Source organism: Talpa europaea (genome assembly GCF_964194135.1).
Source record: "Talpa europaea genome assembly, chromosome: 6".
Classification (NCBI taxonomy): domain Eukaryota; kingdom Metazoa; phylum Chordata; class Mammalia; order Eulipotyphla; family Talpidae; genus Talpa; species Talpa europaea.
In genome coordinates, this window is record NC_140072.1 from 95,909,329 (window position 1) to 95,934,499 (window position 25,171).

The 25,171-nt window shown below is 35.0% G+C and overlaps 1 protein-coding gene across 1 annotated transcript in view; it reads right to left on the reverse strand.

Moving 5' to 3' along the window:
* LRRC63 (leucine rich repeat containing 63) overlaps positions 1-24,849 on the reverse strand; it is a gene marked incomplete at both ends in the record, with an annotated part of 37,240 nt that extends 12,391 nt beyond the window's left edge. The window contains 6 exons of the mRNA XM_084234888.1: positions 9,123-9,221; positions 14,531-14,691; positions 16,752-16,808; positions 17,264-17,560; positions 17,900-17,989; positions 24,762-24,849. Of these exons, the coding sequence (XP_084091014.1) occupies positions 9,123-9,221; positions 14,531-14,691; positions 16,752-16,808; positions 17,264-17,560; positions 17,900-17,989; positions 24,762-24,849 (792 nt within the window). The remainder of the gene's footprint in view (positions 1-9,122; positions 9,222-14,530; positions 14,692-16,751; positions 16,809-17,263; positions 17,561-17,899; positions 17,990-24,761) is intronic.
* Between the last annotated feature and the right edge of the window lie 322 nt (positions 24,850-25,171).

Genomic DNA, 25,171 nt, shown 5'->3' on the forward strand with positions numbered 1-25,171 from the left:
AAGCACACCACAAAAAGAAAACCAGCCCCCAGATTGCAACGACAATAACTTGGAAAAATTTCTGAGCCTTCCAGAAAGAGAATTTAAAATTGCCGTGATTAAAAAACTGACAGAAGTCATAAAGGAAAACAATGATAAGGGAAAAATAATCAACGATCAGAAGAATGCAATTGAGTCCCTAGAGAGGGAAAACAATGGTCAGAAGAAAGAAATTGAGTCCCTAAAGAGGGAAGTAAAAGAAATGCAGGAGATCAAAGAATTAATGGAAGAACTAAAGAATTCTGGGAAAAGCAATGAAAGCAGAATAGATGAAATGGAAGAACGAATAAGTAATCTTGAAGACACAGAAATAAAAAGAACCAAAACAGAAAAGGAAAGAGAAGTACGAAGGAAAAAGAACGAGGAAAGACTTTGGGAACTATCTGACTCCATGAGGAAAGGAAATATAAGAGTTATAGGAATACCAGAAGGAGAGGAGAGAGATGTAGGAACAGAGAAAATATTCAAAGAGATAATTGAAGAGAACTTCCCAAATGTGAAGAAGGAGCTGAAAATTGATATACAAGAAGCAAGAAGAACACAAAACTTCCACGACGAAAGGAAAAATACAGCAAGACACATAATAGTAAAGCTCCCAAGAATCCAGGACAAGGAAAAAATAATGAAGCTGGCAAGAGGGAAGAAACAGATAACATTCAAAGGAAAACCAATCAGGCTGACATCAGACTTCTCCGAAGAAACACTACGGGCAAGGAGAGAGTGGAGGGACATAGTCAACAGACTCCAAGAAAACAGATGCCAACCAAGAATACTCTATCCCGCAAAGCTCTCCTTCCTCTTTGAAGAAAGAATATGGACCTTCCCAGACAAACAGAAACTCCAGAATTTCATTGCAACTAAACCCCCACTCCAAAAAATACTACAAGGAGTCCTAAAGCCAGAACCTCAGAGGGACGAATAACAATGAAAGAAGGCCAAAAAAAAAAAAGTTATTAAAAGAATAAATAAATAAAATCAAAGGAAAGACAAACACAATGGCAAATACAGATGTTAACATATCAATATTAACTCTAAATGTAAATGGACTAAACTCTTCAATAAAAAGACACAGAGTTGCAGCCTGGATTAAGAAACAAAACCCAACCTTTTGCTGTCTCCAGGAAACACATTTAGCTACAAAAGATAAAAATAGGCTCAAAGTTAAAGGATAGAAAACAATCCTACAAGCAAATGGACCAAAAAAGAAAGCAGGAACAGCTATACTTATATCAGATAAAACAGATTTCAAACTCAAAAAGATAAAAAGAGACCCCAATGGTCACTACATTATGATCAAGGGGACAATACTTCAAGAAGAAATAACACTCATTAACATATACTCACCAAACGAAGGAGCACCAAAATATATCAGACAACTGTTGTCCTCTCTGAAAACAGACATCAGAGAAAACACATACGTAGTGGGAGACTTCAACACACCACTATCAACAATGGATAGATCAACAAGACAAAAAATAAGTAAAGAAACCAAAGCTCTAAATAAGGACCTAGAGCAATTGGGCTTAACAGACATCTATAGAACACTAAACCCCAAAAAAACGGAGTACACATTTTTCTCAAGCGCACATGGATCATTCTCCAGGATCGATCACATACTGGGGCACAAGACAAACATCAACAGATACACCAAGATTGAAATCATATCAACCATCTTTTCTGACCATGAAGGCATCAAACTAGAAATAAACCATAAAAAGAAGGCAAAGAACTTTCCTACCTCATGGAGATTAAAAACCACACTATACTGGAAGACCATTGGACTAATGAGGAGATCAAAGAAGAAATTAAAAAATTTTTTGAATTGAACGACAAGGAGGACACCAATATCCTAAATGTATGCGATGCAGCAAAAGCAGTAATAAGAGGAAAATATATAGCAATAGAAGCTCACATCAAGAAGCAAGAAAGAACGCGAAGAAACAACCTAATCTCGAAGCTCAAAGATCTAGAAAAAGAACAACAAAAAACCCCAAAACCAGTAGAAGAAAAGAAATAATAAAAACCAAAGCAGAAATAAATGAAATTGAAACTAAAAAAACAATCCAAAAGATCAATGAAACCAAGAGCTGGTTCTTTGAAAAAATCAATAAAATAGACAAACCCCTAGCCAGGCTCACAAAGGAAAAAAGGGAGAAAGCACAAATAAACAGGATCATCAATGAAAGAGGAGAAATCACAACGGACACAGCAGAAATCAAAAGAATAATCAGTAACTACTATGAACAGTTATATGGAAACAAGTTTAACAATCTAGAGGAGATGGACAAATTCCTACAACCCTACAATCACCCAAAGCTAGATAAAGAAGAAATAGAACACCTAAACAGACCAATTACAATTAGCGAAATTGAAATGGTAATCAAAAACCTCCCCAAAAACAAAAGCCCAGGACCTGATGGATTTACAAATGAATTCTACCAAACATTCAGAGACGAATTAGTGCCTATTCTTCACAAACTCTTCCAAAAAATTGAGAAGGAAGGGACAATACCAAACACGTTTTATGAAGCCAACATTACACTAATACCAAAACCGAACAAGGACAACACAAAAAAGGAAAACTACAGGCCAATCTCCCTAATGAACACTGATGCAAAAATCCTCAATAAAATTTTAGCTATCAGAATCCAACAATGTATCCATAAGATAATTCACCACGACCAAGTAGGATTCATTCCAGGGACACAAGGATGGTTTAACATCCAAAAATCAATCAACGTTATCCAACACATCAACAAAAAGAAATATAAAAACCATATGATAATATCAATAGATGCTGAGAAAGCTTTTGACAAAGTGCAACACCCATTCATGATAAAAGCCCTTGAAATTCTTGGGATACAAGGAACATACCTCAACATCATAAAGGCCATCTATGACAAGCCAACAGCCAGTATCATTCTCAATGGTGAAAAGCTGAAAGCAATTCCATTAAGATCTGGAACAAGACAAGGATGTCCACTCTCACCACTGCTTTTCAATATAATACTGGAAGTTCTAGCCAGGGCAATAAGACAAGAGAAAGACATCCAAGGACTCCAAATAGGAAAAGAAGAAGTCAAACTATCACTATTTGCAGACAATATGATATTATACATAGAGAACCCCAAAAACTCCACAGAAAAGCTAATTCAACTCATCAATCAGTTCAGTAAAGTGGGCAGGATACAAAATCAACACGCAAAAGTCAGTAGCCTTCCTATACACAAACAATAAATCTGAAGAAGAAGAAATCAAAAAAACCATCCCTTTTGTTACTGAAACAAAAAAAATCAAATATTTGGGAATAAATCTAACAAAAGAGGTAAAGGACCTATACAAAGAAAACTATAAAACACTGTTAAAAGAAATATAAGAAGACACAAAGAAATGGAGAGACATCCCCTGCTCATGGATTGGAAGAATAAACATTATTAAAATGGCCATCCTTCCAAAAGCAATATACAGATTCAATGCTATTCCAATCAAAATTTCAATGTCATTCTTCAAAGAAATAGAACAATTATTGATGAAATTCATATGGAATCACAAAAAACCCCGAATAGCCAAAGCTCTCCTGAAAAAAAAAGAAGGGAATGGAGGCATCACACTCCCAGACTTCAAACTATACTACAAAGCCATAATCATCAAAACTGCATGGTATTGGAACAAGAACAGACATACAGACCAATGGAATCGAATAGAAAATCCAGAAATAAACCCACAGATTTATGGTCAACTAATCCTTGACAAAGGAGCAAAAATATGCATTGGAGCAAAGAAAGTTTGTTCAATAAATGGTGCTGGGAAAACTGGGTCGCTACATGCAAAAGAATGAAGCTTGACCACTACCTCACACCATACACAAAAATCAACTCAAAATGGATTAAAGAACTAGACATAAGACCTGAAACCATAAAATATATAGAAGGAAATATAGGCAAAACACTACGTGATTTGCACATCAAAGACATCTTTACAGACACATCACCCAAAGCAGTGATAGTGAAGGCAAAGATAAACAGCTGGGACTACATCAAATTAAAGAGCTTTGGCACAGCAAAAGAGACGATAACAAAAACAAAGAGAAACCCCACCAACTGGGAGAACATTTTTGCACACAACACTAATGATAAAGGACTGATCACAAAAATCTGCAAAGAGCTGATGAGATTCAGCACAAACAAAGAAAATAATCCAGTCAAAAAATGGGCAGAAGAGCTAAAAAGAAACTTCTCTGAAGAGGAAATGCAAATGGCCAACAGGCATATGAAAAAATGTTCAACATCACTTGTCATCAGGGAAATGCAAAGCAAAACTACCATGAGATACCATCTTACACCAGTGAGAATGGCACATATTAAAAAAACTAGCAACAACAAATGTTGGCGAGGGTGTGGAGAAAAAGGAACTTTTCTGCACTGTTGGTGGGAGTGCAAACTGGTCCAACCACTGTGGAAAGCTGTGTGGAGATTTCTGGACCTACTAAACATAGAGCTTCCATATGATCCAGCAATTCCACTCCTAGGTATTTACCCAAAGGACACAGAAACATCAATTCCAAAGAACACCTGCACCCCTAAGTTTATAGCAGCACTGTTTACAATAGCTAAGCTTTGGAAACAACCCAAATGCCCAAAAATAGATGACTGGATCAAGAAGATGTGGTACATATATACCATGGAATATTACTCAGCATTCAAAAAAGATAAACACATGCAATTTGCAGCAACATGGATGGCGCTGGAAGGGATCATGCTCAGCGAAATAAGCCAGAAAGAAAAAGAAAAATACCGGATGGTCTCAATCATAGCAGGAATCTAGAAAACTTAAATAAGGGACCAGGAAAATGAATAACTATAAGAAAGTGAAAATCAAAATCAACAAAAAACTATGAACCAGAGACACTTTTAGGGGGGCGGGGGCGGGAGGGGAGGGATTGGGGTCAGAATGGGGGGGCTGCAATTGTATGGGGAATATAACAATAAAATTTATAAAAAAAAAAAAGATATGGTACATATACACCGTGGAATATTACTCAGCATTCAAAAAAGATAAACACATGCAGTTTGCAGCAACATGGATGGAGCTAGAAGGAATTCCTTAAGATTTTTATATACAAATAATGTCATCTATAACTAGAGATAATTTAAAGAACTCTTTCCTTTTAAATCTAGAACACTTTTATTTCTTTTTCTTACCTAATTGCATTGGTTAAAAAGCTAGTACAATGTGGAATACAAAGTAGTAAAAATGAACATTTTCATCTTGTTCCTCATCTTAGAAGGAAAACGTTCAGTCTTTTACCATTAAGTATGATATTAGCTATGAGGTTTTCTCTTTGTGGCTGCCCTTTAAGAAGTTGAGACTGTTCCCTTCTATTCCTAGATGTTGCTTTTGTATCATAAAAGGATGTTATATTTTGTAAACTGTTATCTGCCTCTACTGAGGAAATAGTGTAGTTTTTCCCCCCTTCACTATGCTAATATGGTATATTACATTGATTATTGTTATTGTTTTTGTTTTTGTTTTTGTTTTTTTGCTATGTTTCACCAATCTTGCATTCCTGGGATAAAGCTCACTTGGTCATGGTGTAAAACCTTTGTTGCTGAATTTGATTTGCTTGAATTTTCATGAGGATTTTTGCATCTGTATTCTTGTTCTGTAGGTTTTCTTTCCATATTTTTGTCTAGTTTTGTTATCAAAACATTAAAGCAGGGACTGTTTCTTCCTCTATATTTAGAAGAGTTTGTGAGAAATTATGTTAATTTTTTTAAATATTTTTATTTATTTATTTACACAAGAACTGGGGTACAGGCCAGATTCACCGGAGCGTGAGAGGATTCACCAGAGACAGAGTGGGGAACAGAACAGGCAGACCGACTGAAATACACTGCTAAGGGGAGCAGCAAGTGAAACAGGAGAGGTCTGCCATGCCATGTGGGACCCTTGCCGGTCAGCCAGGATCAAACCATTCTCTACTGCACTAATCTCTGCACAATTTTTATTGTTATCTTTATTCCTTTTGTTAACTTGCCCTTTATTTTTCCCTAATGGTTTCAATGGAGAATTAGGTTATTGATTTCCCTTTTTTAACATAAACATTCAGAGCTATAAAATTCCCTCTGGATACTGCTATACATATACCCTATTCATTTTGGCATGGTGTGTTTTCATTTTCATTCATGTCAAACTATTTTCAAATTTCCCCTTTGATTTCTTCATTGAGTCATTCATTAATGAAGGTGTTGTTTAATTTACATGGATTTAATTGCCATATACTTTCAAATTTCTTTTAGTTATTAATTTGCAATTATATTCTATATGTTAAAAAAATTCTCTGATTTTTATTTATTTTTAATTTATTGATATGGTCCTACTTGGGAAATGTCCTATATAAATTTGTGATTGTGTATTTTGTTACTGTTGGTTAGAGTATTGCATAAATGTCTATTAGGTCTCATTGATCTATAGTACTGTTCAAGCCTTATATTTCCCTGTTGACCTTCTGGCTAGTTGTTGTATGCATTATTGAAAATGGAGTATTGAAGTATCTAATGATCTAATCTAACTATTATTCTTGAATATTATATTTCTCCTTTCAATTTTTCAGTTTTGTTTCATGTACTATGGAGTTCAATTGTTAAGTATTTATGTGTTTATATTTGCTGTGTTATCCTAATATATTGACGCATGTCCCCTTTTATCTCTAGTAATTTGTTTTAAAATCTATTTTTTTTATATTATAATTACTCCAGGTTCCTTTTGGTTGCAGTTTGCATATCTTTACCCATACTTCTATATTCAAACTCCTTTTTTCTTTCGATCTTAAGCAAATCTCCTGTAGATAGCATATCACTGAAGCTTGCTTCTTTTAGATCCAGTTTGATAATTTGGATCTTTTGATGTCTTCACATCCAATATTATTATGACATGATTGAATTTATGTCTGCCATTTTACTATTTAATTTTCTCTTTTTGCCTTCTTTCGCATCAACTAAATATTTTCTAGTGTGCCATTTTAATTACTTTAAAGATATTTTTCATTATATTCTTGAGTTATTTTCTTAGTTATTGTTTTAGATTTACACTTATCAAAATCTTAAGATTTACACTAAATACCAGTAAGCTAAGCAAATGTTGTTCTTTTTTTTTTCTTTAAAGAGGCATGTATTTTTATTTATTTGTTTATTTGTTTATACATGCACTGGGTACAGTCAGAAACGCGGGAGGGTGAGAGAATTCACCAGAGCCAGAACGGGGAGCAGAGCAGGCAGAAGGACCGAAGTACACTGCTGAGGGGAGTAGCGGGCGGCAGGAGAGGTCTGCGCGTCATGTGGGACCCTCCTCCGGTGGCCGGGGAGCAGCCTGGGATCGAACCGGCGCTGCAGAGGCCGCGGGGAGCTTTGCAACCCAGCGCTCAACCGCTGCGCCACTGGGGAGGCCCCCCCTTTTTTTTTAAAGATTGATTTATTTATGCATACAAGTATGGGGTGTAAACCAGAGGTGCGGGAGTGTGAAAGGATTCACCAGAGAAAGTGGGGAGCAGAACAGGCAGATCTACTGAAATACACTATTGAGGGGAGCAGTGGATGAGACAGAAGAGGTCTGCTGCGCCATACGGGTTTCTCCCTGGCCGGCTGGGGATCGAACTCATGTTACAGTGGCTGGCTACAGTAGCTTGACAGCAGTCTTCAATCCCTGTGTCACCAGGGAGGTCTGGAAATGTTGTTCTTAAATAGCTCTATTCTCTCTTCCTTTTTGTACTCTGATTGTGATATGTATTGTATCCATATGTATTACAGATACAACAATACATTATATAATTATTACTGTATATAATTGCATGTCTTTGAAGGAAACTGAGAGATGAAAGAAAACCAATTATTAGATACAAATAGGGCTTGTTATATTAAACTTCGTATTTACCATTTCAGCTTCTGTCTTTATCTGTCCCAAAACCATTTCCTGTCTCTGATTTCACCATCTTGAATTTTCTATGAAATTTGCAATAATTCCAGTTACCACATTTGTTCTCTGCTCATTGCAAATACACTTTGTTAATAACTTGGCTCATTATCCTACCTCCAGTACATCCCTTCCAAGTTTGGACACTACCATCCTTGTTGGTATATATACAGTATATACCTGCATTTTAATAGCAAGTTCTATTGAGTTCTATCACTTTTAAAATTGTCACTTTATATTTGACAACCGAAGTCCTCCTTTTTATTTATACATTACTTTTTAGTAAATAGAACATTCTTTGGATTCTACACAACCCTCATCTATGATTATTTAGAAGAAAGGTTAAAATTAACATGAATAACTAAAATCCCCATTATTCCTTGGGAATTCTGGTCAACTTATGTTAGTCAAATTAATAAAAACTGGTATTGTGTGTTAAGAAAAGAAAAAATAATTCTAGTGAAAATAAAAACAGCATCATCAAGAAATTATGGAAAAACCATTTTTAATACTATGTATAAAATATAACAAATCCATTTACTAAAAATAATTCGTGAAAGCCAATTCACAAAATAACCAATTACCCAGTGACCTGTAAAGCAATGAGTTTAGAAACTGAATACATAATAGTTCATTTATTTTAAATGATATTTAATTATCTCATACCATATGTGATTATCCTTGATATGTTTTTATAAAGCAGAATATGCTATTTATTTCAGTCTATTATCATTAAAATTTTGTCACAACAACATATTTTCTGGTCATAAAATTTTTTTAATAAAGCTTTTGAGCAACACATCGTTAGGCTTATTTTAGATTTTATTTGGAGTTAAAAGAGTAAATTAATTACTTTATATACATTATACTATTTTGAGAAACATATTTAAGAATATAGTTATTAACTGACTATGGCACTGTCCTTGAGAATTATATCATGGAACTTCCTAAAAAAAAAATATATATATATATATATATAGTTCTTTAGACATTTCTGAAAATAAGTCTTCTTGGATGCAATATAAAATATATAGTAATGCCAAGACATCTTAAGAGTCTAACTCTTATTATAATGAGAAATGATTGCAATATATAATATAAAAAAATGAACTCACTTCTGTAGGAAAGGAAGAGATATGATTAAATGACAAATCAATATATACCAGTTGGAAAGCCAAAGGTGTTAAGTCTGGACAATTGGAGATAAAAAACCCCTAAAAGAAAGTGACAAGAGATAATAAGTTAATTACTAATAATGCACAAAATATTTTTTACAAGAGTAAATAAAAGAGCACATAATCTAATCTAAGTGAAAATCTTTGACCCAATACACTAACTAGTCTGTGCTCACCTTCCATTAGTTTATTTTAGTCTGTCATCTTAACAATTTCTTAAATATGCAAAGGAAGAAACAAAATAGAAAAACTACTAAGTATTTTTATATGTAATAACTATAGTGTTTTATAGATATAACAGGCATTATTTCAATTATTAACAAGCAAACACTTACTGCGTGTCTACAGTATGCCGGAATATAAATAATTAAATCTTTTATATTTAATTATCTTTTCACCCCATTATTTTCATGTCTCTACTTCTATTTCTCTGTTACCTTTCTATTAATCTAACACCTATCTAAATTATCTTGCTTGAACATGCCAATGTCTGATTGAGAAAGTCTTATGCCTTGATATAAACTAAATATTTGTGTGCCCCCAAAATTCATATGTTGAAACCCTCATCGCCAATGTCAGTAATTTGGGAGTGAGAACTTTGGGAAGTAATTAGGATTAGATGAGATCTTAAGGGTGGAACACTCATGATGGGATTAATGCCCTTATAAGAAGTGGAGGGGACCTCAGTACTGCCTCCCTCAGACTCCCACCCCCTACTCCCTACTATGTAAGATCAGCTATGAATAAGAGTGCTCCTGCTAGGTACTGATTTTGTTGACACCCAATCTTGGAATTTCCCAGCCACCAGAACTATGAGAAATCAATGTTTGTTGTTTATGCCATGCAGTCTGTGGTATTTTGTCATAGCAGTCTAAATTAACTAAGACCTGCCTAGTACCTCCAGTATTTTCAGTGCTTCAGGAAAGTCAGAACATTTGTTTCTTAAGAATCATAGAATTACTAATGATGAACCAAAGAATTCTAATGCCAGGCAATAAAATCTCAGGTTTATTGTGAAAGGAGGCATTGCTGTCAGTGCATTAGGCTTTGGCATGTACTATATAAGAATGAAAAGTTCCTGGCTAAAGAATCTTGGAGTTGACAGAACTGGTTTTAAGACTGACTTATTATTAAAGTATTAATATTTGTGACTGTGTATATCTTCCTAATAGACAAAACCATGTGTTCTTGCTTCCTGTCATTAAGCATTTTTCTCTTCTCTGCATCACTAGTGATGCTTTAAATTAAGTAGCAGAAATATATCTGTTACAGTCTCTAGTATTTCCATATCAGTGTGTTCAGATAACTAGTGCCTTTACATTTCCTTCTGTCTGGAGACCTCTTCCCTATCTATTCCAGTGAATTAACTTCTCACTTATAATCACTTGTAATTAACTTCTCACTTCTACTTATAAGTCATCCAACCGAGACTTCCCTGACCAACCTATCAAACTAGTGCTCAATGGATAGACCCTCTTTCTCTCCCCTTGCTTTGTTTTTCTTCATACCTCTTAGCACCACAGGCAGATTATGTAAAAAATATGTATGTGTGTGTGTATATATGTATGTGTGTGTATATATATATGTGTGTGTGTGGGCTCTCACCCCCACTAAAGCTTATAAGTTCCATGAAATGGGCATTTTTTCTGTTTTGCACACTGATACGAAGTGAAATATATAGCTTACTGCTGATACCTCGTTGGTTCTTAATAATAATGGTTGAACAAGTGACCATTCTAATAGTAATGGGCATTACTAGTGCCCAGATCTTGGCTTCCCCACTAAAAATAACAAAGGATCTTTGGAGAATCCTGGGAGAAATGACTGTTCCCAGGTCTTGGGTAGGGAGAGTACAGAATAAATCTGGAAGAACAATGGGGGTATGTCAAATGGACACTGAAATCAACTTGAATGAACCTTTACTAATGAAATCTGGGACAACCTGAGAATAAAAATAAATTATGGTGTAATAGATTACACTCATTAAATAAAATGGTGATATAAATTAATGAATAAATAAATTGAAGGTCTGGTAAAAGGATTATTTGCATAGTTTCAAATTACCACATTCTACTTATTAAATACAAAGGGGAAAAGAGTAATAGTGAAGAAAACTTGCAGATAATCACCTTAAAGACAATATTAAAGTGAATACCACTAATGAGGGGATAAATTGAAGCTCTGCATCATCTGATCAGATAGAATGAGAAAAAGCTTTTGAGATATTAATGCCAAAGGTGAATGACTTATGTCTAATCATAAGAAAATGAGACAAACCCACACTAATGGACATTTCACAAAATAACTTTCTAAAGTCTTCAAAATTTCAGTCACAACATCAAAGAAAACTGAAAACATACTAGCTTGAAAGAAACTAAAACGACTATATACAATGTGTGACCCTGAGTTGGATACTTTTGTTACATTATTGGATAAATTGGCAAAATCTGAATGTGTTTCTTTGATTGGGTCAGTAATGAGAAAAGTATTATTTTCCTGATTTTGAGGGCTGCTCTGCGGTTTTATAGAAGAGTGTATTTGCTTACAGGGAATATACACTGAAGTATTCAGAGATAATGGAACATAATGTCTATAGTCTTTTGCAGTGTCTTTGTCTTCACCTTGTACCTGTGTTATACTAACAGCATAGACTGTGTTAGAGGTAATTTTATGATTAATAAAAAAAATGTGTATTTCTCATTTTTCATCCACAGTTCCTGGCTCATAGTTCCCAAAACCCTTGGAATATTTTTAACAGTAAAAATAATGGGAACATCTTTTGTCTTTTGTCCACATTTCCTGAAATCACTTCAGAGTCATAAAGAAGAAATATGTGTCATTTTTCATAACAAGTCCCTCTCTACCACCACAACTGGGTTTATGTTAATGAGGTAATTTTTGGAAAGTATCTAAGGATGGGTTGCCAGGAGCACCAACCAAAGACTAGAGAACATTTAGTCTCTCCAGCTTCTCCCTCCTGGCCTCTGGGAGGGGAGAGGGAATGGAGATTGAGTTCACTTATCAATAGTCAGTGATTTAATCAATCATGACTAAGTAATGAAACCTCCATAAAAACAAAGGGCCAGGTTTCAGAGAGCTTCTGAGTTGATAAACTAGAGGAAATTTTGGAAGCATGGTGTACCCGAGAGGGCATGGAAGCCTTGTACCATTTTCCCAAACCTTGCCCTATGTCTTCATCTGGCTATTAATTCATACCCTTTAAAATCCTTTGTAATATACTGATAATCTAGAGAGTAAATAGGTTTTCTGAATTCTGTGAAGCACTCTACAAAATTAATCTAATCCATGAAAAGGGTCGTGAGAACCTTTAATTTATAGTTGGTCAGAAGTAGAGGTAACACAGTGGATTTGTAATTGGCATACTGAGTTGCAGGGTGGGGGTGACTGGAACCTCCAATTTGTATCCAACTGGTCAGAAGCACAGACAAAAACTGGATTTTCAATTGGCATCAGAAGGAGAGGAGAATGTTATAGAACTGTCATTTACCTGCGCAATCTGATGCTATTTCTGGGTTGGCAGTGTCATTATTAAGTTGAACTATAGTAAATCCAGCTAATTTTCAGGAATTGTTTGGTTGTGTGGAGGAAAATACCTGTATACCTAACGGTGGAATTGGGTCCTAAACACTTTAATAGGTATGCCCCCCTCATTTATTTTCTGAGTTTGAGAAGTAAAGATGTTTTCTTTAAATGATTAACAAAATTCACCAATATAGCCATCTCATCATGGACTTTTCTTTGTGAGGAGGGTTTTGATTATTCAATCTCTTTACCTGTTATAGGTCTGCTTAGATACCTATTTTTTGTTGAGTCATGTTTTATAATCTGTGTTTTTCTAGAAAATTTTCATTTATATATCTAAGATATATAATTTGTTGAACTACAGTTGTTCATTGATTTCTTTAATAATTCCTTTTATTTATGTGAGGCCAGTAGTAATGTATCCATTTTCATTTCTGATTATAGTTATTTGTATATTCTTTCTCTTCTAGTTTCCTTTAGTCATTTGATCATGTTTAAGACAGCAGACTTGAAGTCTTTTTCTCGTAAGGGCAGTGTCTGTTCTTCCTTAAAGACAATTTTTGTTAATTTCTTCTGTTAATGGGCCATATTTCTTGCTTCCTTACCTGTTCCATAATTTTTGTTGTTGCTGAGATCTGGACACTTAATATTATAATGTGGTAACTGTAAAAATCATATTCTTTTCCCTTGTAAGGGCTTGCTTTTTTTTGCATGTTGTGGGCTAAACCTGTTGGTTTGCTTAATGAATTTTTTCTGTGCTATATTTGTTAAGTTCATATTCCTTTCATTTTGTTGTCTTAGGAATATGCTCCTTTAACTTATGTTTAGTTAGTGTTTTGACAGAGTTCCTTGGACAATAGAAGAGAATTTGAGAGAGAGTGAGAGCATGCAGGAATAAGAGAGGGAGAGAACAATACTTCCTCCAGTCTTTTCAGATTGGCTTTATGAAAGGACATCCTGTCAATACTTAGACCATTTAAAACTATGCATTAACCTTCACTTTCTGCTTGGGCTGTACCTGGAGATTGGCCAGAATTGAAAGATTGGGGTCTCCTCATTTCTTTTCTAAGAATGCATCATGTCTGAACAAGCATGTGGCTTTCTAAGCCCCCAGTATACATGGGTATTTTTGAATGGCCTGATTTCCTGAAAACACTCCCCAGGCACCTTTTGATATTTTTGTAAATTTCTTAGGAGTTTTAACTTATTTTAAAATAAACTAGTATAAATATTTGAGGCCAAAGAATTCTTGATATTATTCCAAGCTTAGCTACTTGATTGCTTGTATGACATTGTGCAAGTTACTTTCATTTGGGCTTCAATGTTTTCATCTGTAAAATGAAGATTATACCTTCCTTGAAGAATTGAAAGTTTTAAGAGTAAGAGTAATATTTGCTTTGCACATAGTGGGTGCTTAATAAATGGTAAACTGTATTGTTATTCATCATATTGAGCTTGTGTTCAGTGAAAAGCTAGCTTGGTGCTAGACTTGGCATCAGGGTTAAGATTACAGGTAACTTAAAAATATATCTCTGCACCTCACTTTTCTTATTGTGCTGGGTAATAAAATAAGTATTATAATTATTTTGGATTGAGCATTTTTTAAACTTAGTTGGTGGAATGAAGACCAGCTAGGAGAAATAGGGTTAGTAATGCCATGTGAATATGTGAAGGTGGTCCTGGGAAATTTCTACTATAACAGAAAAGACCCCTTCAATATCATGGCAACAACTTAAGTTAGAAAACATAAAGCAAAAATAATTGATAATATAATAGGAAATTGTCATTAAAAGAATTTAGCATACCTTAAGACTAAGTGCATTTCTTTCATACATTTGACAGGTTAGTAGGGCCAGGTTGATCATAGATAGTACCGTTTCATCTTGTGTTGCTGCAACAGTCTTATAATGACCAGAATGCAGGGATTGTATCAATGGCTCATTTCCTTTTCCAAATATAGTGAGGACTAAATAAATAGGACAAAACATCAAATTTAAATGTGTTACCACTTAGAGTAAAAGTTAACAATCATCATAAATTGTTATTATAAATAGATTAGTTGTATATCCTTTGGATGAGATTCCCATCCAACCCCGTTATTTCTGTTCTTCAAACTGGGTTTTGTTTGTTGTTGAAAATTAGATAGCACAATTGTCGTGGGAGAAATAGTGGTCTCAAAAGTCCTGTGGTTCCTGTAGTGAACAGTACTATATTGTGTATTTGACAGTTGACAGAAGGGTAGATCTTAAATTTTCTCAACACAAGAAAAACATTGTAACTATAGTGGTGAAAAATGTTAACTTATTGTACTTATTTCACAAAATATACATATATGAAATAATTATGTTGCACACTTTAAATTTATACAATATTTTACGTCAATTATATCTATTAAAACTGGGGGGGGAGGAAGAAAGTTCTATTGTTGGTGTGTTCTGCTGGGTATAATCTCCTATTAAGCACATCTATTATATCATTACTATGTAACGCTTTTTTTTTATTATAGAATTTTGATTCTTATTTTAGAAACAAAAATTTCAATTCTCTGATAAAATTTTCCAACATTTTTTCCTTAACTATAGTAATCACCTTTTTAAATCCTTGTTTGAAAAGTTTAATATCTGATTGAACTATGTTTATTTCTATTAGTTTTCAGACATTTAACCTATTTTTGAAATATACTTTGTGAATTTTAAAAATTTAATACTGGATGTTGTGGATGAAAATTTTAAAGGGTGTGGATAATGCTCTAACATGTCAGATTTTCTTCAAGTAAGGCAGAAACAATCACTTTGACTTATCAAGATTGGTTTTGAGGTTTATTAGGGGTAACCAATTTTTATTTTTCCTTTCTTCTAGAACATCATCCTTATTCTTAAGGCACAGATCATTCAGATCTTCATCTGCAACCTCAATATGTTTACCAAGGCCTATAAACTTTGGCTGAAGCTTGGACTCCAATAACTGTCTGCTATGCAACTAAAAACCTATGCTTAGTTTTTTAGGCTCTCAGCTGATGTTCACTGTGTTTCTTAGAGCCTTTTCTTGCACATGCACAGCTTAGAAACCAGCTAACACCCTTAAAGCAGTTTGTGTGCAGATATTTGGATTCATTTCCATTCTCTTTGAGATTTTGCCCCTCATGTCCCAGATATATTGGCAGCTCTGAATTTTTTTTTCTTTTTTTTTTCCCTCTTTCATGGCAGCTCTGAAGACTTATCGCTATCTCCTTAATTCATGAATACTACCACTTTCTACTGATGCTCTAGTCTCCCAATATCACAAATGCCCTCAGGCAAAAGCCAAGGTAAATGTGGAACTAATTCATGAGTTTACATCATTTTAAGCATTATAGCCACTGAAGTCATGCCTACAAATGGTTACTCTCTAGTACCTATAGTAGCTTTTTATACATTTTGGGTATCTTTAATAGTTTTTTAGAGAAAGGGTTTGTCTGATAGAAGCTACTCAGTCAATCATAACCAGAAGTCATCAGGTTATTTTAAAATCTGTATCTTATAATTCTAATAACTGGAACTTCTTTGGCTATATTTCTACTACTTTCTGTTTCTGCTAGCTTTTATTTACTCTAATTTTCTTTTTGTATGCCTGGTGATTGTGAATTCTGCACTATAATTTAAATTTGTGAAATTGTTTATAGGAACAATGTGAGGCTTAGGATGAAGAAATCTTTCTGTAAAGGTGATTTTCATTTATTTCTGCTAGGTAACTAAGGTCAAAGAACTTAGAACAGCATCTGGCACAGGCAAGTCATTAACTCTCATTATTTCATGCCTATATACCCCAACCAGATTAAGAATATTCTATCTTCTGTGTTCCCAACATCCATATAAAATTTGGTTTATAGTCAGTACTTTAAAAATAACTGCTGAGTAAATGTCTTAAGGAACTGAAAATGAGATCTATATGTGAATCACATACATACATAAAAGACAAAATCAAATTCTTTTTTATAGAGAGATTATCTTACAGTTTTTAGAATAATAATGCAAAGCTAGCATTTACCTTCCTGTTGGATTGACTTGCGTTTCCTTGAGGCATTTTCATCAGTTACCTGACTTTCTAGAAAAAAGAAATAATGGGGTAACTTTTGGATATTGTGAAAATTCACTTTGAGGGTGTTATGATTTCATTATACTCTTATGTTCATTTTTTAATGAATTGAGATTATTCATGGAAATGTACCCATGAAAGCATCCATCACTGGCATTCTGCTTCTGCAGTTCATCTAGATCACCTTCTAAATGATTGTTCATTCTCATCCCTCCTTTATATTAGCTTTTATGATTTGGAACTCCCTTATCCATTTTCACCACCACTACCTGAGTGGAGTACCCAGTGTGGCCCTGGCATATTTACAAGGTTAGGACATCTGTTACTGCATACTGGCTCATATATTAAATGTATAGGCAAAAATTCCCACCCTTCCACCTTATAAACCCATTAAGGGAGCACAATTTGCGTACTTTCTCATTTCTTTTTTCTACTTGTCCCCAATCAATTTTAGGTTGGAGTACCTATCATAGATTGTTTTTGAGGTTTCCTCTGCATTTTTGCTGCTGGTATGGTCATGAAACCTGAAAAAGTAGTCATTTTTAGGACCGCTGTACGTTTACGTTGGCGACTTTGATACCAGTTTCTTTCCAGTTTAGCAGGTATAGTTTTTGATGGAGGAGTTGGCACTGGTGCACCTGTATATGTCAGAGGCGGCTTAAAAGCATCAGTCATATCTGCTGATAAATGATACTGAGAATGAACTTCCTTGTGTTTGGGAGAGGTGATTAGGGAAGAAACTTTTGAAGATTTGGGTGTATCTGAAGAGAAAACCAACAAGTTCATTAACACATTCTTCACAGAAATACTTTTTATTTTTGATGGCTCTTCTTTTGATTTTTTTGGACTTGTCTCTTGTCTTGTTCTTTGCCTAAAATGTTTAGGTGAAGTTGAATGAATAGCTGGGGGAAATATAGTAGTAATAGCAGCGGTTGTAGGAATAGCAGTAGGAGTAGTAGTAGTAGCAGTCTTTGGAAAGTACCAGGAGACCTTCTTAGACTTTTTGGGTACTGAAATAGTAGTCATTCTTTCTTGCACATGATAATCAAGAAGGATATTTTGGATATTGACAGGGGATCGTGACTGATCTCTTGACACACCATCAAGAAAATGACTTTTATCCCTTTCAGTGGAAGTGGTTTCATCATGAATGATCTCTACATGTGGTGGTTTAATTTCACTTGTCTTGGCTAAACCAGAAAAAGAACAAAAGATTAGATTATATTTATCCAGGTATCAGAGACAACGTAATTTGTTTTGTCTTAATTAATATTAGTGAATTTAATTAATATTAATGAACCTTAATATTAAATGTTAATTAGCATTCACAGCTTACTTTTACCCTTTCATATTATAAAAACATTTCTGTATATACATTTTCAGCTATTGAGGCTTGTTTAGCTGACTGACTGAGGTTAACTTTGAGTGAACAACTGGAGAAGTAAAAAAGGCTAATCTGTATTAGATATAGAAAGCATAAAGAGCTACTTTTAGAAGAATGGAATTCAAGGACCAAAGGGTGGGCTATAAGGCAGATTTTTGAGCAGTTGCCATTAAAACTCTGGCAATATGGATGAGTATCAATGATTTTGTCGAATTTTTCTATTTTTTTATCATTTATTGCGTCCTCATTTAAAAGTTCTTTGAGCAAAGGTTTTCCTTTCTCCCTCCTTCCTTCCCTTCTTTCTTCTTTCCCTTTCTCTCCCTTCCATTCTTCTCTCCTTCTATTTTTAAAGGATGGTTTATTAGGAAAAGGACAAAGAAAAAGAGAGACACTTGTATAGTAACAGTGGGCAGGAGAGCTGCCTTTTGCCAGTGCAGAAATTATACTAATATCTACATTTCTTTTCAATGTCAGATATTGGAACAATGTGTCTTTTCAGCATAATATTCTTTTTTTTTTTTAAGATTTATTTATTTATTTATTTATACAAGCACTGGGTACAGTCAGAAGCGCGGGAGGATGAGAGAATTCACCAAAGCCAGAGTGGGGAGCAGAACAGGCAGACAGATGAAATATACTGCTGAGGGGAGCAGCGGACGCAGCAGGAGAGGTCTGTCACGCCATGTGGGACCCTCACCAGCGTTTCGCTGCCCAGCGCTCAACTGCTGCGCCACCAGGGGAGGCCCATCAGCATAATATTCTTACACTGGTAGGAAGGTACAAGTTCATTTAGGATAGATCAATAAGTATTATTTCCTCTTTTATCTCCAGAAAAAGCCCTGCTTTCTTTGGTACCTCTCTCTACATCAAATATACTTTCTCTTTCTTATGCAACATAATGTTACAGACTTTTTCTGTTGTCTCAGTTGAGTATAATAAATGATAAGGACTTCTGCTTTCTAATAAGGAAAAAATATTCATTAGGCAAAACTTGCAGAGAGACAACCAAAAGAAGTCCAGCTCTCCCACCTTCTCTAAATGAGAAGGCTAGAGATTGATTTGGATTCAGAAAGTTTTCCTCTGAATAGGGCTATTGGAGTGTTATGTGTTTCTTTCTCCCACCCCCTGCATGGTTGCTAAAATGGAATATTTTCCCCACTTTAACCCATGTGAGGGAAATTTTCAGATAACCATTTATAGAAAATAGAAGTCTATACCAGAAGGAGAAAACAGCATCACATTATTGCCCTGGCCACATTCCCTCACTGGCACTTACAGATGTATTAGCCCACCCAGTACTAAAAAAAATTCTTGAAATTTCATGACCTGTATTTCTGTATTTCAGGGGGTACAGACTTGGATTTCCTAGCCCACCTTCTTAGGATGTTGTCTTGGTGCCCGATGTTCCTGTTGGTCAAGCTAAAATGTAGTCAGGAAGGGGGCCTTTTACCATGACAAAAGTCTTGGTATAAGGAACATACTGGAAAAACCAGTATCTGCTGAAGAAGGCAGATATTATGGCTAGATTTGCATAACCAGCTAGACCACCTTAACAGAAAGTTAAGTATAAACAGGAACTAGAGATAGGATGTTTTGATCAGAAGCAACAATGGACGCCCCCCCAGGCAACAGCCCCTATTCACTCCCCCCAAGCTTGTGCCCCGACATTTATGTATCGCTAATACACATCCCCACCATTATGCACCCCCAGTCCACATCCCCACCATACACATTCCTCCACATACTTTCCCACCTTCCCTGAAACTGAATTTCCTTTTGATGTTTCTTAGAGATTTCATATCCCTGCTTGCATTACTCTTCTGTTCTTGAATGCTTTCTCTTTTCCCATAAAGGCTCTTAACATATCAGTTATTTTCAATTCCCATAATTCCAGTATGTGTGTCATAGCTAAGTGTGGTTCTGATACTTGGTTTTTGTTTTTTTTTTTCTTCTTCAGTCTGTATTTTCTCTAGTCTTTAAGCATACTTTGTAATTTTTTGTTGAAAGCTGGGCATCATGTATCATGTAATGGAACTGAAGTAGTTGCTTAAGTTTCCTTATTATTTTTTCTCCTCTCTTTGGGCTTCCCTAAAAAAAATCCTTAAATCAGGTCTGCATCTTATATCTCTCTGATTTAATGCACTTATTATATTGGAGCTTGCTGAAGTAATACGGTATTGGGGAAAGGAACTGTTCTATAATCTTGTGATTAAATATGATTTTTAGTGGCCTGATTCCCTGGGTTATAACTTTCAAAAGTATTTCTAAGTCTTTTCCTTCTCCGACATGAAACAGAATGGCTACAGGGTCTACAGTTGACTAATTTACTCTTCCTGAAGATCAAATGACTCTCAGGTAACCTAACTTCCTCTAGAAGACAGGACGTTTTAATTGAGAATACTTTGGGGGTGTTTAAAAATGGTTATTCTTACTCCTCCTGGAGGAAAAATCAGCAATTTTTTTCTCTGATATTCATGAGAAATTGGTGTGACTTCTGAGGGTAAGACCCACCACAGTGTAAAGGCCCCCATAAGATTGGATTCTCCTGAGTTTTTAATTCTCAAGTTAGTCCATACTCAACATCCAGCAGATTGTCAAAATTAGCAATTAAATGACTCAGGCATCCATCTTCTGATCACAAAATATCTACTCTTATTCTCTACATTTGCCTGTTTCTCCAGATTTCAGTGTGGTAATTTTCTGTCACCTGAATTCTCTGATGGATCTGAGAAGACTCATTGAGTATCAGTTTGTTCACTTTTTTCTTGTTAAGTGACTACCCTTTATATTTTCAAGCTGAAACCAGAAGTCTTCTCATATTATCTTTTAAATCATTGTGACCTGGAATTTATCACCTCTGCTACTGTTACCACAGAATTCTTACTGATATCTTATTACTAAGTCCATTGATACATAACATTACTTATGTTTATATGACAGCCTCTTAGCATTTAATATTTATATCCACTCTCCTATTTAGAATATTCACTCTGCCTTGGGCTCCCATAACACTATTCTAATTTCTCCATTTCTACCTCTCTGGCAATTTATTTTTCCTTTCTAGGCAAATCTTTCTTTTTCCTAAGAGTCTATCATCATTCCTCTTCTCTTAACTCATTTTCCTTCTACCATAATTATTCTAAAATTTGGCTTTTAACATTTAAAGATTATCATGCCCAAAACAAACTCATCAGCAGCTTCTATATCCATTTTCTCATAAAGATACAGCTGCAATCAAGTCATAAAGATACACAGAGATATGTACACACACATACACACATGCACACTTACTTGATTCCTCCTAAATTAGTTTTCAGTGACTGCTGTAACAAATTTCCACAAACTGAACTTAAAACAACAGAAATGGGGCCTCCCCGGTGGCGCAGCGGTTGAGCGCTGCTTTGCGAATCTGCCCGCGGCCTCTGCGGCGCCGGTTCGATCCCCGGCTGCTCCCCTACCACCGGCGGAGGGTCCCACATGGCGCGCAGACCTCTCCTGCCGCCCGCTGCTCCCCTCAGCAGTGTACTTCGGTCCTTCTGCCTGCTCTGCTCCCCGCTCTGGCTCTGGTGAATTCTCTCACCCTCCCGCGCTTCTGACTGTCCCCAGTGCATGTATAAACAAAACAAACAAACAAACAAATAAATAAATAAAACATGCCTCTATTTAAAAAAAATAAATAAATAAAATAAAATAAAACAACAGAAGTGTATTTTTTTGTAACATTAGTGGTGGATCTCAGACCTGAATTCACATCTCTTGAACTCCCTACCTAGGGCATTTTGCATTGTTCCAGGTTGCTTCAAGTCAGTAAACACTTGCCAGTCAAGTGAGAAGTGTTACACTTTTAACAGTTTACAGCTAAACCCTGGTTTCATAGTCTATAAGGTGCTTTCACCAGGCTATTACATTTTAACCTTTGTATAGTTAAGTGGTCAAAAAAAAATCCCAGATTTTTTCTTCTGATTCTTATTACCATCATCCTAGTCTACATCAGCTTAACCTTCCCCTTGATTTTCTGACATAGCTTTCTGAGATTTCATCAAATTATCTGAATTTTATGAATGATAATTCAGATTTCTTGGTTTGGTATATAAAAATCTTTCTGAACTGAATCCACTTCACCTCACCTAGCTGTGTGATGACTCATGAATTTCCAATGAGAACACAGTAGGTAAGATACTCCAATTATTGACAATCACGAAGGCCAAATGCTTATTTGTAACTTCATTTCTTATGTCACACTGTGAAATGCCTTCTCTTACTAACCAATTTAAATCATTTTCTTCTTTTGCAGACTACCTTACACATTATGCAATCCCTCTTTATTAAAACGACCCATACTTTTGTTCTAGCTCATTAATTCAACAAATATTCAATACCAAGTGCTAGCTATACTCATAGTCCTGCAGTTTTATAACCACACAGCACAAAACTTACTACCTGCAAATATCTCACAACTTGGTATATAGAAACGAGGAAGGCAAACAGTTGTACTAGAGAATGATAAATGCTCTGTTGGGGAGAAGTGTGCAGATATGATAGTACAAAGTATGTCATTCTGACTGGGTGAAGAAGGAAAAGGTGCTTAATCCTTTTTCAAATAAGGAAACAGATCCAAAGAAAAGGATCACTTATGATCATAGAAAATTGATGGTAGAGCTGAGATCAGGTCTCTCAAATCCCTGGTTTCTCTACTCTTCCTTAGAAGAAACGGCCCCACTTCTCCCTCTTCCAGTTTTATGAAAACTTTATGGCAGCTTCAGTATCTCTAATACTGAAGATCCTGAATTTTCTATCAACGCTTTATCATTTAACCCTAATTTTACAGGTTTTGTGATCACATCTGTTGTTACAGGGATTTTAGCCACAGTTGATTGTTGTCTTACTATAAATTCAGTAACTTTAAATATTAATGTGTTCATTCAACAAATATCTGAATATTAACTATGTCTAAAGTACTCTGCCAAGAGCCTTTAAAGACATAGGATTAATAATAGTAAATATTATATATACTCCCAGATGCCAAAAGTAGCAGAGCTCCCCACAAAAAAGGATTACCCAGTCCAAAATGTCATTAGTGAAAAACTGTAATAGAAGATAGACTTCAACTAAACGATGAATGAAAAAAACGACAATGGAAGACTCTATAGTGAGCAGCATGTCTACATAACTGTGGGCATTATTATTATTACCACAGAATAAATTGTAAATATAAAAACATACACCATTATAGGAATGTAGAGATAACAAAAATTGATAGGGAAAGTAGGAGAGGAAAATTAGAAGTAGTACAGGTATGTTGATATACACATCTCTAATAGCCAGGGATCGAAAGGTATTAAGTTAATATTATAAATCAACTTTTAGGCTAAGCATATTTTCGCAGTATAAATACTGACAATGAAGTAATTAATACAATCAACTAAAGATAAGTGGTAGAGGAGCCTGAAACGCAGAAGAAATATTCTAACTTTGTCATCACTTATAATTAAGAAGTAAATAGCATATACAGAAACGGGATTAAAGGTATTAGGTAAAGTTATAGAAGTGGCTCACTTTTACTTCATTTCTACATTATCAGAGGGTAATTTTATATTGTTATATATTTGATCCCACTAGCAGGTAATTAAGAAGAGTGGCAGGGTCTGTTTTCTTCACTATTATGTCCTCAGTTCCTAAGCATTGTGTTCATGAATACAGTCAACTCATGGTAGCTCTGTTCTATAAAGTCTAACACGTTGTCTAACACTGAGCCACTGATTCTAGGGAAAATACAGTTAGGTTCCTGCAAAGCCTCTGGTCTCAACATTGTCATCAGCTAATCCATACATGTTTTACCTGTATTCCTATTTAAAAGACACCTTATTTAACATATATTGCTGATTCAACATTGAACAAATGGCCATCAGTACTGTAATTCATGCCTGAGGGAAGATTATCTAATGTAGGTACTTTTTCTGTAAGGCACAATCACAGCCTTCTTTTGCTTAGGAATGCAAGAGAGCACATCAGCACTATGCTTGGGGGCCATTTTATATAGTGAAATCAGCAGCAGAAAGTACATTCAAAAAACATGGTACCAAATACACAAGGAAAAGGGCAGTTGTTTGCAGTATGAGAGCTGAAATAACATGTGGGTATCTTTGACCTCAGCTGAGAACGTGTTTTCACTGTTCTGGGAATACGTCCATGATCCATCCAGAATTACCAAAATACTCCTTTCCTGCACATAATTTCAATTTACTACAAAAGGAGTGAGAGAGAGGTCTATGTACTGCTCTGAAGTATGCTTCATAATATGCTGTTGAGTTAGAAAGATAGATACAGCATGATGTACTGATTTCGGGGTTACAAAAATTTAATAATTTAATATATTTACACCCACAGAATCCACAGAGGAGGATTGACTGTAGAATTGAACTGGAATGTTATATCCCCTTACAACAGCTATTTTTAAGTTACTTGTTATTAGTAAAATTAGTGAAAGACTAAAATTAGTTCTTATTATGATGCTAAGCTGCACACATTGAGGAATTTCTATGAAAAATAAAGTTAATTACGTATCTGATTATACATACCTTTATAAACTCGCTTTGGAATGTACAAATGCAGTTTAGGGAGTTTTGGAGGTAAAGGTCTTCGAAGAAGTGGTGGGTAGCTTTGCATTTTAATTAATTAAAAGCACTGTTTTGACAACTGTTGGTTAAATGACAGTTGAAAAGTTTTTGAATATATTTGATTTGTTGCTGAAAAAGAATTCATTGAAACTAGATTACACTTTAATGAAAATCACTGTTATACTATTATGAGCCTAAACAGAATTCCTATAAAAAAGACTGTACAAGACTAATTCTTTAAGATTTCTAGAAAGAATCTAGATAAAATTTAGTTTTATAACTAATGCAAATTTTTAGAATACATATACCATAAGCAGTCAGGTTAACTCTGAAATTTCCCCATGTTAGCAAACAATAGTCTGGAAATAGAA